Source organism: Solanum lycopersicum, chromosome 7 (genome assembly GCF_036512215.1).
Source record: "Solanum lycopersicum chromosome 7, SLM_r2.1".
Lineage (NCBI taxonomy): Eukaryota > Viridiplantae > Streptophyta > Magnoliopsida > Solanales > Solanaceae > Solanum > Solanum lycopersicum.
This window is the reverse complement of record NC_090806.1, coordinates 30,827,130-30,843,802: the sequence shown is the minus strand read 5'-3', so window position 1 is coordinate 30,843,802 and position 16,673 is coordinate 30,827,130. Positions and strand designations below refer to the sequence as shown.

General features: G+C 34.0%; 1 protein-coding gene across 1 annotated transcript; it reads right to left on the bottom strand.

The window, feature by feature from the left end:
* Positions 1–15,017: 15,017 nt before the first annotated feature.
* On the bottom strand, positions 15,018–15,413 carry LOC101253504 (uncharacterized). The gene has a single exon (XM_004243078.2). The coding sequence runs from the start codon at positions 15,411–15,413 to the stop codon at positions 15,018–15,020; it is 396 nt and encodes a 131-aa protein (XP_004243126.2).
* Positions 15,414–16,673: the final 1,260 nt, after the last annotated feature.

Genomic DNA, 16,673 nt, shown 5'->3' with positions numbered 1-16,673 from the left:
TGATTATAGAGTTTATAACTTAGAGGTTTTTTAGGTTTAGGGGTTTTAGTAAATTGTAATATTTTTAAATGTGATGTTTTTCTAATGGGTTTTTAGAATTGAGGGTTTAGGGCTTAGGTTTTATTTTGTGTTTTTAGGTTAGTAATTAACTGTTAAGGTTAGAGTTTACGGTTTTTTGGATTTTATAAGGTTTATATTGGGTTTGGTGTTTCTAAGGATTTTATAGTATTTAGTGCTTATGTTTCTTTCTGTATTTTTTAGGTTTAAGGTTTATGTATTTTTAGGATGTTAGGTTTAGAGCTTAAGGGTTTTGAAGTAATTTTCAATGACTTTTATAGTTTATATTAGGTTTTATAGGATTTTGAATTTCTTAAGGTTTAGGGTTGAAGTGTCTACGTATTTTAGGTTAAGGGTTTTATCTAGGTTACACTATTTTATATGTTTATTGTTTAGAACATAGAGGTTATTTTATGTTTTTTAGGGTTTAACATATATCATTGAGGGCTTAATAGATTTACATCTAATAGTAGGGTTAGGGGTTTAGGTCTTTTTGGGTAAAGGTTACATATTTTTGGACATAGGGTTAAGAGTTTCGATTTTTACTACGATTTAGGGTTTCTTAAGGTTAAGTGTTTTATGTTTAGAATTTTGAATTTTTGTTAAGGGTTAAGAGTTAGCTTTTTTTTAGGTTTGGGGTTTTCAGGGTAAGTATTTTAGGATATAGGTCTTTGGGTATTATGGTTATATAGATTTATGATATAGGGTTTAGGGGTTTTATGCCTTTTAAGGATTAGCTTATAATATGTACGGCTTAAGGTTTAGAGATTAGAGTTTGAGTTTTGGGGGATATTCGGATCTCTTTAGAGTTTACTTGTTAAGTGTTTCATAGGGTTTAAAATTTACACCTTAGGGTTTTGAAAGGGTTATACTTTTTTAGGGTGTATAGGATTTTGGTTTTCTTAGGGATTAGGGTTTAGAGTTACATAGCATTTTAGGTTTAGGATTTAAACCTCTATTTTAGGGTTTAGTCTTTAGGGTTTCGGTTTTTTGAGGTTTTGGAGTTTTTGTTAAGGGTTTCATTAAGGTTTTAAGGTTTAGGTCTTTTGTGTTATGTTTTTTTTAAGATTTTATAGGTTTAGAGTTTTTTTTTGGTATATTGTCAGAGTTTACTGTATAATATTTAGGGCTCTATAGGGTAAAGAGATGAGTGTTTTTTAAGGTTTTGCTTTTTTTTGTGGGGGGATTGGTAGGATTTTTAAGGGTTAGGCATTTTTTTTGGGATTAGGTCTTAGGGCTTTGGGTTTCTTTTTGTTTTGTAGGTTTAGGGTGTAAAGGTTTTTAGAATTTAGGGTTTAGAGCTAAGGATTTTAGGGGTTTGAAATGGTTTTTAGGGATTAATTTAGGGTTTATATGTCTTTGGGTTTCCTAAGGATTAGGGTTTTGGGGTTTCTTAGTGTTTTAGCTTTAGGAATTAGGTTTTGAGGTTAGGATTTCAGTTTTAGGATTTAGGGTCATTTTGGGTTTAAGGTCTTAGGTTAGTGGTTTTATCTAGGTTCTTAGGGTCTATGGCTTTGGGTTTTTTAGGTTAAGGGTTCGAGCATAGAGCATTTTAGGTTTAGGGGTTTCAAAGGTTTTTTAGGGCTAAATTTTTTTTAGGTTTTAAGGCTTTGATTTTTTTAGGTTTAGCGTTCATGGGTTTTTTATGTGTTAGGGTTTAGAGGCTAGGTCTTTTTAAGGGTTTGAAATGGATTTCGGGTTTGTAGGATTTGATCTTTCTTAAGGTTTTAGGTTTAGTATTTGGAGTATTAGGCTACAGTATATTCTTTATGGTTTAGGTTTTCTTAGGTATCGTGTTTATGTTATTTGTTTTATTTAGTTTTTTATGGTATAGGGGTTTGGATTTTTTTAGGTTAATAGGGTTAGACATAAGAGCTTAGTGTTCTTTTTTGGTTTATATTTATAGTTTAGTGTATATGACTTAGAAATATATATGATTGAGATCATAGAGTTTTTTAAGTTTAGTGGTGTTTCTATTTTATGATTTTAGAGTATTAAGTTTTTCTTAGGGATTCATTATATATAATTTAGGGGTTTATAAGATTTATAGCTTAGAGTTTTTTTTTAGTCTTAGGGTTCTTGCATTTTTTTTGCTCTGTGGTGACTCTTCTAGGTTTTTATGATTAAGGGTTTGGAGATTAGTTTTTTTTGTGTATTTAAGTTTAGGTTTTGTGGATTTTTAGGATTTACAGTTTAGATCTTAAGATTTTGTAGGAGTTGAAAATTGTTTTTAGTTCTTTTTTGGGATTTACTGTTTATTAAGGTTTACGGTTTCTTAGGGTTTTTAGTTTAAGATAAAGGGTTTTAGGTTTAGGACCAATGTATTTAGGTGGATATTTACGGTTATTTGGGTTTTATAAGGGTTTGTAAGGGTTATGTTTATCTAGGGTTTTCTAGTGTTTATTACTTTAGTTTTTTTGTGTTTCCTAGGTATAAGGAATACGCATTATTATAATTTAGGGTTTAGATCTTAGGGTTTGTAGTTGTTTTAAACAATTCTATAGTTTAAATTTTCTTAAGGTTTTCATTTCTTAAAATATAAGTTTTAGAATTTATACTTTTAGGTTTGGGTTTAGGGTTTCGGGGTAAGGTTTTATCTAGGTTTAAGGGTTTAGTGTTTTAAATTTTTTTATGTTTAGGGAATAGGGTTTTATATTATTTTTAGGTTTAAATGTTAATTATTTTTTAGTTTATTTTTAGGGTTTATTGTTTAGAGCATACGTTTTTAACTGGGTTTAGCGTTTATTTTCGGCTTTAAAGGATTTACGATTTACTAAGATTTAGAATCTACAATTTTGTTGTAGTTTAAAAAGGGTTTGAGGGTTTATTTAAGGATTTATAGAATTTAGGGTTTCTTAAGGTTTAGGGTTCATTGGGGATTTATGTTTAGGATTAAGGGTTTAGGATTTCCGGAATTTTAGGTTTAGTGTTTTAGGTTAAGGGTTTTATCATGTTTTGGATTTCTAAGATTATGTTATTAGGGATTTATAGGATTAAGGTTTATGGACTATGGAATTTTTTGTGAATTTTAGGATATAGGATATTGTACTTACGGTTTAGAACACAATGTTTTTATAGGTTTAGGATTTTGTGTTTTTGAAAGGTTATGTTTTCTTCGGGTTTTTTTCCTGTTTCTAATGTCTAAGGTTTACAGATTTTTAGGATTTACAGTTTAGATATTAGGGTTTTCTTGATGTTTTAAACATTTGCAAGGGTTATATTAGGGTTTATAAGTTTTAGGGTTTCTTAAAGTTTAGGGTTTAGGGTTTCTTGGGGTTTTCAGTTTAGGTTATTGGGTCTTAATTTAGGGTTTAGGGCTTAGGTTTTTATTGGGTTTAGGGTTTTGATTATGGCTTTTACCAAGGTTTTTAGGGTTTTGGTTTTTGGATTTTTTGTGGTAAGGTTTTTAGTGTTTATTTTATGGTTTATAGGTTTTAGGGTATCTGTTATTTTAGGATTTATAGTTTCTTAGGGTTTTAGGTTTTAGGTTAGGGTTCAGGGGAAAGCTTAGGGTGTTCTAGGCTAATTTTTTTTTATTTTATAGGTAAAGGCTTCGGGCTTAGATTTTTTTTTAAAAAAAGATTTTTATAGTTTAGGGGTGTTGGTTTTTTAGGATAAGGTCTTTAAGAATTTTTAGTTATAGTGTTTAGTGTTTATGTTTTTTTATGTCTTTTTGGGTTTAACATACATGACTTATAGATTTATAGGGTTTAGAGCTTTGATTTATTTTTTGTTTAGGGGATTTTAGGTTTTGTAGGGTTCAGGGTTTAGAATTTTAATGTGTTTTATAGGTTTAGTGTTTACGGTGTATTTAGATTTTAGGTTTATATCCTTGTGTTTTGTAGGGGTATTAAATGATATTTAGGGTATATTGGACATAAATTTTCATAAAGCTTAGGAATTATAGTTTCTTAGTTTTTTTTTAAAAATTTGAATGACCCTTATAGTGGGTCAGGGGCTGAGCAACACCCCCAGGCCTTATCATTTCACAAAAAAATTATATACAAAGAGGGGGCTTTTATACTTATTTCCAACCTATGATGGGTTAATTTGACCTAAATACTAAAGTTAGTCAATTAACCCTTACAAAGAGTAAATATTCTAAGCATACTGATATACTGAAACGGAATAAATGAGGGATACTCTCCCTTTACATGAAAACATATTGAAAATTTAGTTCTATTTACAGTAACTATACCAATAGTCACTGTTAAATAGTTGACAAATACATTTTAATTATTCTGTAGATATTGCATTTATACCATTAGGAATATTAATCTTATGGAGACTATTTGACTCTCTTATGTCTTTTCCTCCTAAAACATTGCATCCCAATTATGTTCGTCAAATAACTTCTTTTGATTGCTCTAACTAATTAATAATATGTTTAAGTGTTGAATTATATCTTCCTTGTGGCTTCATTTTAATAGCATATCTTCCGTCCCATTTGCCTCTCTATCGATATGCATGCATGAAAAAATTTCAACTTGTTGTTAATGATTTGTATAGCTTGTACATATGTCTTGTTTCTCCAAGGAATGAGAATTGTTTGATTGATCCAGTTGCTCAATAGTTAAGAATCAACCCCGAAAATGATTAATCTATATCCATGTTTTTCATACAAATCAAGTCCATGCAATGCTGCCTTGATCTCTGCAATGTTTTAGTACCAAATCCAAGAGGAATAGCATAGGCATATATCATATTACCTTGATTGTCTCGTAATATTCCACCCTCCTATCTTACCAGGATTATGTATTGCACTGTTATCTGTATTTAGTTTTTATTTTGTAGGACGTTTTTCCCATTATACTATTGAAATCTTAAATTGTTGCTAGAATTTATCAATGTTACTAATACAATTTACCCAATTACAAGGCCATTGTATATTAGGAAAAATTTAAATAAAAATGTGACTCATGTCCTTAAATATAAGATACTGCACTTTTGGAAACTAGATTTTTCCTCCATGTTTGACATCGCAGTTATTATTCCACAAATTCCAGCATATAATATTGGGTAAAGATGAAATAATAGTTTTTGTACCTCATTATTATATTGTTAACTTTTCCAATGCATGAAGAGGCTCCTCAAACTTCTACTGGAATGCTCAAATCCTACCAAACCTGCATGAAACTTTTCCAATACATGAAGAGGCTCCTCAAACATCTACTGGAATGCTCAAATCCTACCAAACCTGCATGAATTCTCAAAATATATTTCGCAAAACTCCCAGTCAACAATATATGCTCAATTTCATCTTTACTTGGTATATAAAAACAATAATAATTGCTGGCTTCCTTTCCAAAAGTAGTGATTTTTCATTGGTTGGATGTTTACCCCTCAAATCTCTCGACATAAAAAAGAGATCTTTAAAGTAATTGTAACAACCCAAAAATGACTATGCTAAGAAATGCCTACGCGTACCTTGAATGCATAGCTTAGACCGGGTTCACCACGACTTGATGTGCATGGAACCAGACCTCAGAATCTATGCACTAGACAAATCAACCAACTTGGTGAGTTAGTTGAGCTAAGAAATGTTGGGTCTATCCATGTAGCGCACCCGCATTGAAGACATTCACCCAAATGAATTTTAACCGGACATGAAAGGGTTAATCTTAGGTTTGGAAGGTCTAGTAGTGAAATGGTCTTTTCCAAGCTAAGGGTAGTAATATAATTACCATAAATATTTAATTAATTAATAAATTAATATATGTACTGGACCATTCAGATAGGGTTGACCCAAATTGACTAAATTTCACGAGAAGGATTTCACCTAATTTCTATACTTAGTGGAAGCAATATTTAAGTTGAACTAATTGGTATTTAATTATTTGATTTGAGTAAGGAAAATTTAGTATTGTCACTTAAGCTAGAAAATTAGATTTTTTTTAAGATAACAAAAATTCCTAGTCTGACTAAGTCATTACCTAAAACTCCTACTCCTAAGGTTACAATAACATCTCTCCATTCTCATTCTCACGATTCTCCACTTTCATTCTCACGCTTCATTATCACTAAAAGATCAAAATCAAAAATTCATCACTCATGAAGAAATTGAACGCTAAATCTCAAAAGATAAACTAAACTAAAAATAAAAAGCAAAAAAAGTTGTTCTTGATGGGTGGTGATTGAAGTTTGGTGGTGAGGCTTTGGTGTCGTGGCAGTCGGCTATCCATTGGAGTAGGTTTGAAGGGTGTTTATCGATTAAAGGTATGGGTTTTATTCCTCTTGGTACTTTTCCAAGAGACTTGGAAGATTCAGTCAGTTCTAATCTGCGAAAACTAGGAATGTTTCCCCATGGCATGTTGTTGTCACTAGCTCCCATCGATTGTAGTAGGTTCGGTATGTTTGCTGGTAGAAATTAGTGATATATTGTGTTTTGTGATGATTATGTTCATGTATGTATGATCGAATTTATGTTACTGATATTTATGTCTTTCCGAAGTTATGTGATAAAGTATGTGTGAGCATTGTGTAGGCCGTAATTCGTGTCACAAATTGGAGTGTGAAAAAGGCACGTTGAATCCTTTTATTTTATGTGCAAATCCTTGTAAAAATCATGATATTCATATAAGGTGTGATGTTGTTGAATTGAGTGAAAACTCTTGAATAAGTGTAACCACAAAATTGCACCTAGAAATGTATGAAATGCTCTTCAATTTGTCCTACAATCTAACGTATAAAGTGGATAAATTAGACTTGAAAACGTAATCAAATTTCCAGATTGTTTGTAACATTGTTCGGCTATGTAACTTGACGAATTGGAGATTTAAAAATCATTTTTAGATATGTAGTTCACTAACGAGTGAACCAGAGACCTCACAATATGTAGGCGTGCCGAGTAATTTAATATTTAATGTGAGGTGAGGGGGATTCGAAATAGGGTAAGGCTTGGTGAAGAAACTAAAGAAAAAGGGAAATAAAATAAAATGGGGAGTGTGGGGATCGAACCCACAAAACCGTCATATAGGTAAGAGAATTATAAGAAATTAAAGAAAAATAAAATGAGGTTATCGGGATCGATCCTACATCCTCTTGATCTCAAATGAAAATAGAGAGGAAAAAAAATAAAGAAAAAAAAAGAAGTGTGGTCATTGGGGATCGACCTCGGGTCCCCAAGCCAAAAATGTAAACCAAACAAATTGAATATGAGATTAAGTATTGCTCAAAGGATTCAAAATCGGGTCCCTTTTCCAATTCCGTATTGATACATAAGTATTATGTGCTTATACATATTTAATCAATGCTGCCTACGGGAATCGAAATTGAGACCTTGGCATATTTACAAGATGCATAAGTCTTGTACCATATAATTTTGAGTAAGTATAAGTCACCTAGATAAATTATGAACGAAGCCTCATGGATTGTATGTATGGGTTCATAAGTCCAGCGTATGTTTAAAGTAAGTGAACGTAAGATGTAGATGATGAAGTGATGTAAACCCAAGAGGTTTAGGTAAGAGTGTGAAATACACAAAAAGTCCATGTGCATTGGCATATGATGAGATGAACATTAACCTAACCGGGTGAGTAAATATAAAGATCTAATATGCTAAAGTTAATAAGTGTGGTGACAACACGATAAGAGGCTAATATGAAAGATTAGATCATTCTCAAATGAGCCTAAGAAGTGTTACCAAAAACCATACTCACCTCTGAGAGTGTAAAACTAATAAAGAGACAAGTCTCTAAGAAACACTCTGATGAAAGTATTGAGATTATTATACACTTAATACTAATTATGACATTAGAAATCATCCAGACGTGGAGTATTCATCCGGACTTGGTAGGCCCTTATGCTTTCGAGGATACTTATCTCTGATATTCTAGCTTAGACATAGGCATTAGCTAGTAGAGGGTGTTCTACAAGCGTTTCTTTCTTACTTATTTTTCAGAGGTCGTATTATTTTCATTTTGGAAACTTTATATTTATGCAGTTATGAACTATTTCCTTCATTTGAATATCTTATTATTAGATGATTGTTGTGCACTGATGTGATATAATGCAATTCCTACCATGAAGTCTATGTATACTTCAAAGAAAACAAAAGTTTTAAATTTTCCTCTAAAATTAACCTATACGATGTAATCATGACGTATGTAGGCTTGTCTGCGACCTCTGAGAGATGAAAAGTTCCGGTTTCGACTAGGGTCTAGACAATGGTCGTGACAGTAATTTCTTCTGCCAGATAACATTATTGATACGATCTTCTGTATTCTTTTATCTAATAATTTCTCAAGTTGTTGATATAGCTAATTGACCATTTTCAGTTGGAAGCTAGAATGCTGAATCTGGAGATCCTTCCATTTAAAGGACTGGAATACTAAGTATAATAGGAACCATCAAGAGAGGAGCATGTTGTCTAATTTGGTGCTCCTTCCATTTTCCTTCATCAATAAAATAAGAAACATGTATATTATTTAGACTAGAAATATGATTACACTACTTAGCTACAGGTCCATCTCCCATCCAATTGTCCCACCAAAAGCTACAACTGCCTGAATGAATTGTCCAACTAATTTGTGATTCAACATCTTGTATATTTCTAGTTAGATACCTTCATACCAATGACTGTCCTGTGTAATATTTTTGAGCCACATGATTTGATTTTAGATAGTACTTTGCTTTTAAAAAATTTCCCCAAAGAGGGTTTTTGGTTCTAAACTCCCACCATTGTTTTATATTGGAAAGAAATGCAAACTGTTTTACTTAAAAATATATAATAGAAAAAATAGTAAAAAAATGACAACGTTTCAGAAAATCAACTAATCTTATAATTAAAGAAAAATTGACTTTCCAAATTAACACAGTCATCCCTTAATTTTTCGTAACATCAAGAAAAAAATTGATTAATTTTCAAAAGATTTAAAACAGATAAAAATCAGTTGAAAAAAAAGGTTCGAAGTTCAAATGAACATTCTGAGAAGGTGTTAGGCCCTCGGAATGCCCGCTAACTCGCGATTGACCAATGATTTGACTAAATGACTCTTTTAGAATAATTTCAAGTTTTTATGTAAACAAAATGAAATTAATTCTTTTACCCTTTTATTACCACTTCATTTTTCTTAATTACCTAAAATGGAATGAACTAAAGTGAGAAATTTTAAAGAGAAGTGAGTTAAAGTAATGACAAGGATATAAATCTATATATACATATATATATAGACTAAAATTTAATATCTAAAAAAATGGCCCTCAGGATTAACTCAATAACCAAAATCAAATAATATGTTAATGGCTTCAATAATAAAGAAAGATTAAGCCTGGAAGTATCAAATTTGGGCCTTTGGCCCAAATTACCAAGCCTCGAACCTGTCCTAAGTCTAAAATTTATCCAAAATATGGATTTGGGCATAAATTTCACAAATGGCTGCTGGAAATTGATAATGGTTTTGGACTATTTCTCTCTGAAAAACAAACGTATTAATTTTAAGTATATCGCCATATACGAGCAGCATTTTGGACATTTTTTCAAGCATCATCCCTGTATATCGATTTTGGCCTGTATTTTTATCAAAAATCGACACTCCTTTATTTTCACGAATTGCAGAACGTATATCGAGATTATATGTCACTGTATACAACTCATATATCGATCTGTTCCTTGACTTTTTGAGGCAGAAAAGTATATTTCCAGAAATGTATTGCCACTCTTAACCTTCTTCTTGGCAGCGTCACTGAGACGAGAACGAGCTAGCCACGAGGGTAATTGCACCACCAAATGAGACTGCGAGGGGACAAGAAGAAATTTTGAGCTCAGCACGGAATGGAAACTCAAATACTCCCTATCTCACTCTTCTACTTAATTTTCTAAAATTTTCCTTCCCGCCGACTTCTCCTTTATTTTTTTTAGTGAATTCGAATCTAAAAACCCTAAAATTATCCCCCAATTTCTTTTACTGTTCGAATATTCAAATTCTAGAAAAAAAATTCCCCTATAAGCAAGGATCAAAAGACCATATTTATATTATAGCAAGTGAGTAGGGTTTTTCGACTGATGGAGAGTGGAGGAAATCGTGAAAAAGGTCGGGGCAAAATTGTGATTCCATGTTCTATTTTTAAATTGAAAAACACTAATGGGATAAGGTTGAGGTTGAATAGAACAATCCTGTACGATTGCTCAATGGAAAGAAAAGTTTGGAACATCCGATTTGAGAGGAAGGACAAGAGGGAAGGGAGATTTCGACACCTGGGGCCTTCGTGTACTATTTTCGTATGAGAGGATAAGGGAGAGGGGAATGAACGCGCCTTGCTGCTGGAAATGCGTGGCTGCGTGAAGAAGACGAAGACACAGGAGACGGGTCAGGGTCGGGTAAAGGTGGAACGCTGGAAAATTACGGGAATTTAGGGGTGGGTCAGGTTAAGGTGACAAGGGAGTGGGCTGGGAATTTTGGAAGTGGGCCTTGGAGTTAAAGGAAAGGGAGTGTGGGCAGGACTTTGGGGCTAATTTTACTGAAAGTAAATGAATGTTGCACACTGGGCCTCTTGGAGCTGTACAAATTGATGGGAGGCCACTGAAAGATTTCAAAAGAATTGGGTTTGCTGAAAAAAAGAGGGGGCCCAAAACTTGATTTGCGAAAGGGTTTAGGGATAGGGTAATGAATTAATATAAATTAGCCAGAGAGGTAAGTAATCTTAACGACATAAATTAATCGACTTAATTATAAATTAGTTAACATAATATATACCCCTGCATGACCAAACTAATCGACAAACTATTTAGGTAAATACAATCTTTCCTGAGACGATCTTCAAATATTCATAAAATAAACTAATCCTATCGGTAGTCGTTTAAACATATATATCAATAAAAGAAAAATTATGAAGAAAAGTGACAAAAATATTTAACATTATAACTTGCAAAATATTATATATAATATTTTCTTGAAAATTTATAAAAATAATAATTTTAAATCTTTTGGAATTTAAGAAGCTCGATGCGATTAATTTATATTGGGGAGGGTCAAAATTGGGTGTCAACAACTGTCCCTCATTTTATGTGGATTGATGCAAGAAATTCGAGGGAAATGAAATTGACCAAGCCAATTTTTACCAACCACATATTCATCATTTAGAAAAACGGATTGCTACGGACTCTGGCCGAGCCATGGAAATGGGTCTCCTACATATCCTCAGGCTATATGAGAATTCAAGCAACATGTAGTTCGAATACACTAGATTTAACGCTTGATTTTTGAAAGAAATCAAAAGAAACCTCGATACCGGATTATGAAGGTACCGAAATGCTCGAGAATAATATTTGAGAGCGAATGTTGGAATACAGCCGAGTTTTAACATTGATTTCGCCTACATATCCTTAAACATTAGGCATCAGGCTTTTTGTAGTTCAACTCGATCGGTTTAAAAGGGGATCTATTATGCTAGACAACCTTTTGTTTTGGATAAGTGACAAATTAAGCAAGTATGCAAAGGAGTCTTGTAACCTCTGATGCATTAATGTGCTGCGCTCACATCCATATACAAGAACTTACATGGACATAATTTCAAGAACTCTTGGCTCACTGTCACTTAGATTGGAAACTTGCTTCAGGTAGATCGAAATCTCCAGATGCGAGACAGAAAGTGACGGAACTTGAAGGAAAACTCACATGCCTTCTAATAGCGGTGTAGTGTTTTTGCGGTGGAAGTTGCTCCTCTGCTCATGTCCTACGAGTTTGATATTCCTCTTAAGACTGTGTCCTAGTTCGCTGCTAAGAAAGAGTTCCACGTTGTGCTTCATTCTTTTCTGACGTCGTTCGCACCTGTGGTTTTTGGAGAATCCATCCTTTAGGATGCTCAGGAAAAAGACTAAGATAAAACTCGTCATTATAAAAATGCAATTTAAATGGGAGACAATGTCTTCTACCGTGTTGACACTGAATCGTTTCCCCGACATTTGATGTATAGCGAATAAAGCTTACGTCTTGTGTTTGCAATATAATCTTCAATGTATTCTTCATTTGATGTCAACATAAAGGAAAGTTGATGCAGTGTGCTAGCATTTCTCTTGATGTGTCTTTGATGCCCTTCTTGATGTTTTCTTTTATAAAAAATGTAATGGTACAGTTGATGCTGATCTATAAATATTTATCTTGGGATGCACAATTTCCTTTAACAGTTTTGCATGCCTTCTTGCGGTACTTGCATATCTTCCAGCGATACGTAAATTTCTACGAGGCATAAAATCTTCTCGCGATGCATAAATTTCTACGAGGCATGGAATCTACTCGTCATGCATAGCTTTCTGCGAGGTATGAAATCTTCTCGCAATGCTTGGATATTAACTGGCAATGCATGATCTTCCGCGATGCATTGATGCATGATCTCCTGCGATGCCTGGATATTGACTCGCGATGCATGATATTCGTGATGCATTGACTCGCGATGTATGGTCTTCCGCGATGTATTGATATTGACTCGCGATGCATGAATATTTAATTGTGATGCATGGTCTTCCACGATGCATAAATATTGATTAGCGATGCATTGTCTTCCACGATGCATGGATATTGATTCACGATGCATGAAAAATCATATCGCCTCTAATAATGATAAAGGTAAACGAATTCAAAATAGTGTCTTGATCGATGATAAAATAACTGAGCCCTTTGGGTATTGCATAATATCATATCTGATGTTATGATGCAAATGACGTCCTTTACGGAAACCTTAAACTCTTCTTTGAGATTTTCGCTTGATTCTCCTTCGAATCTAGCTAAAAGTTCTTTATAAACTCCATAGGAAATTTATTTCAAATAAACAATTCACATTCCAAGTCTCTAAAATAAGTGATATAAAATGCTTCATGTTTCTAGGAAAACTATTCATTTTGGCATAGTTTTCTCCTCCTTTGGCTTCTCCATATTCATCCAACCGAAGAACTTGATCGTTTTAGAGCAAAGACATTAACCTGCGTCCACAAAAAAATTGTTAGTTTTAAAAACGAACTAATCTGTGTCAATTTCTTAAGTTGTCTGCTTCTTGTCCTGCTATTTCCGGTTGATTTCTCAATCTCCCAACACTTGATAGATAAGAGAAAATATTTTATGCCAAAAACAAATGGAACATAAAAAACAAAAATTTAAGAGGAACAAATTTTGAAAAATAGTATCTAAAAAAGGGTCTGTGCCAAGTCATGTCATATCAGGATTAACAAACTTCTTTGATTCTGATGCTTTGAGGTCTATCTGATTAAATCCGTGCTGAAATTTTGAGGTCATCCTCAAAATTTCTTTCCCAGTTGTCTGTCTTGCTTATATTTCCACTATAACTGAGCAGATCGTGGAATTTTTGAGATCTTCTCAGAAATTTTATCCCAGTTGTAAATCTCAAAATATCTTTTGTCTTTACTTACTGTGGAAGAATCTCTTTTTCGAGAATTTTTGAGTCCTCAAAAATTCAATCCTAGTTTCCATCCTAAAGAGGATTAGAAATCTTATGGGAGATATGACCGAACCCTTGTGGCGTCTAAATATCCCGTTGAGGTAGGAATCATGTTAAATGTTGTTCCCCCTCCAAGGTTAACAAAATATAAATTTAAAAAGAAACCTACCGAGGCCGACATAGGCCGCCTACGTATATCATCCTTGAGAATTCTGGTCGAACTTAGTTCAAATAAAAAGGAATATTTAGAAGGGATAAATGCGGTGACCGAGGCCGACACAGGCCGCCTATGTATCTCATTCTTGAGAATTCAAGTCAGATGTAGTCCATTACAGGAGGGACATGAATTTAAACAAAACGAATACAAGCAAATGGAAATATTACAACTAAATAACAGAAATGCAAACCGCAGCTTCACACATACTATCTCCTCACAGCGTCTAACTTGATGGGTTTAGGCCATATGGTGTCATCCATCTCCGACAAGACACAAAACACCTTCAAATAATACTTTGCAAACCATGTAGGGTCCTTGCCAGTTCGGTGCGAACTTTCCTTTGTAGTCGTCTTGATGAGGAAAAATACGCTTAAGAACCAACTGACCAATTTAAAAGTTTCTGGCTCTTAATCTCTTGTGAAAGGCATGAGTCATTCTCTGTCTATTTAACTGACCATGAAAAACGGAAACCATTCTATTATAATCAATCAAAGTTAGTTGATCAATCCACTTGCTGAGTCATTCAGCATTACTTAACTCAGCTTCTTGTATGATTCTCAAAGACGGTATTTCGACTTCAGCAGGTATGATTGCTTCTGTTCCATTTACTAGCAAATAAAGAGTGGCTCCAATTGATGTTCTGATAGTCGTGCGGTATCCCGATAAAGAATATGGTAACATCTCATGCCAACCTCGATGCTTGTCAGTCATTTTCCTCAAATATTTTTGATATTCTTATTGGCCGCCTCTACAGCTTTGTTCATTTGGGGAAGATAAGCGGTTGAGTTTCGATGAGTAAAGTTAAATTGGTCATATATCTCTCTCATCAAGTGACTGTTGAGATTTGCACCATTATTAGTAATGATGGATTCCGGTATCAGATTGTTGCGAACAAAATCATCTTCCACTTTCTTGGTTACCGACTTGTAAGAAGCTGCTTCCACCCACTTGTTGAAATAATCAATGGCAACCAAAATGAATATGTGTCCGTTACAAGAGGCTGGCTCTATCGGACCGATGACATCCATACCCAGGCTACAAATGGCCAAGGTGAACTCATAGCATTAGGTTTGTGAGGTGGCACTCTGATCAAATCACCGTGCACTTGACATCTGTGGCCTTTCCGCATGAACATACAACAATCATTCTCCATAGTCATCAAGAAATACCCTGCTCGTAGGATATTCCTTGCCAAAATGAGCCCATTCATATGCGTGCCACAAACTCCAGGATGTATTTGTTCAATTAGTTTCACAGCTTCAACGGCATCGACACATCTAAGAAGACCTAAGTATGGAGTCCTCCTATATAGGATTTCCTTTCTTACAGATAAATTGAGATCCATACGGCGTATTTACTTCATCTGATTGGACGTAGCATCTTCGAGATAAGTTCCTGACTCCAAAAACTTCTTTATATCAAAATACCAAGGCAAACCGTCTGGTTCTCCTTCGACATGGGAACAATGGACTGGATGTTCTTTCAACTCTATATCCAGAGGATCAATATAATCTGTATCCGGATGCTTAATCATCAAAGAAATAGTGGTGAGATCATCGGCCAATTCATTCTGTATTCTTGGGGTATGTCTGAACTCGATCTTATGAAATCTTCTGCACAACTTCTGCACATATTGTGCGTAAGGTATAATCTTAGGGTTCTTCACATACCATTCTCCTTGAACTTTATGGATCAAAAGATCTGAGTCTCCAACAACTAAAAACTCATAGACATTCATGTAGATGGCCATTTTCAAACCAAGAATACAAGCTTCGTATTCGGCCATATTGTTTGTGCAATTAAATCGGAGCTTAGCCGCCATGGGATAGAGTGACCGGGTTCTGACACTAAGAGTGCTCCAATACCTTTACCTTGATTATTTTCCGCTCCATCAAAGAACAATATCCAACGTGGATATGCTACAGAAATATCCTCACCCACAAACGATACTTCTTCATTGTGAAAATAAGTCTTAAGTGGTTCATATTCTTCATCAACGGGATTTTCTGCAAGATGATCAGCCAAAGCATGTGCCTTTATTGCATTCTGAGTCAAATACATGATATCCAACTCACTCAACAACATTTTCTATTTAGCTAACTTTCCGGTCGGCATCGCTTTCTGGAAAATATACTTGAATGGATCAAAATAAAAAAATCAATAAATAAATAAATAGGAGACTGGAAAGGAAAGTCTCTTTCTCGGATCTATTCTTCATCACACTGGTGGAACAAAACAAAAATACCGGATGCAACAATATTGAAATATTTGGTACATGAAGCCATGATCTGATAGATATACATTGAAATCAATCTACAATCTACTTAATATAATTATTATATAATATAGATGAAATTAATCTTTGATCTCGAATCAAACAAAAATAATAAATCTCTCTTATGGTGTGCCTTGGAATCTCTTCTTTATTTTGGTTTTATCCTTTCGATGAATTTCGGCTATGACCAATGCCCCATTAGCTAAATACGCGTAAAAAAAGCTGCCTGAAAAAAAAAATCAAGGTGCACATTAAATTGAACTCGATGAATTGTGTTTTTCCAGAGAGAGTTTTTTAGAAACATTATCCAAATTCAATAATAGAAAGAATATAAATAAAGGCACGTATGTAGTATATAAAGACAAGTAATGTCTCATCTTCTAGGCAAGCCACATCGAATCACAACATTTTCTCTCCACCAGAGTGTAACGACACTCGTATAGAGTAAACTTCTAACTTGTATAATAGATAACCCTTTGGTTATTTGTTTTCTCGTCGTGTTGACCAAGTATGCATCTGAATGCACTATCTGAGACAAAAAAGTACAGCAACAAAGGACTCCCTTCTCGCGGAGGAACCAATACCGGTGGATTGGACAAATATTTCTTGATAGCATCAAAAGCTGTGTCACACTCTTAAGTCCACTTTTTAAGGGCGTCTTTCTTCAACAGCTTGAAAATAGGCTCACATACCACGGTTTATTGAGCTATGAATCGAGTGATGTAGTTTAATCTC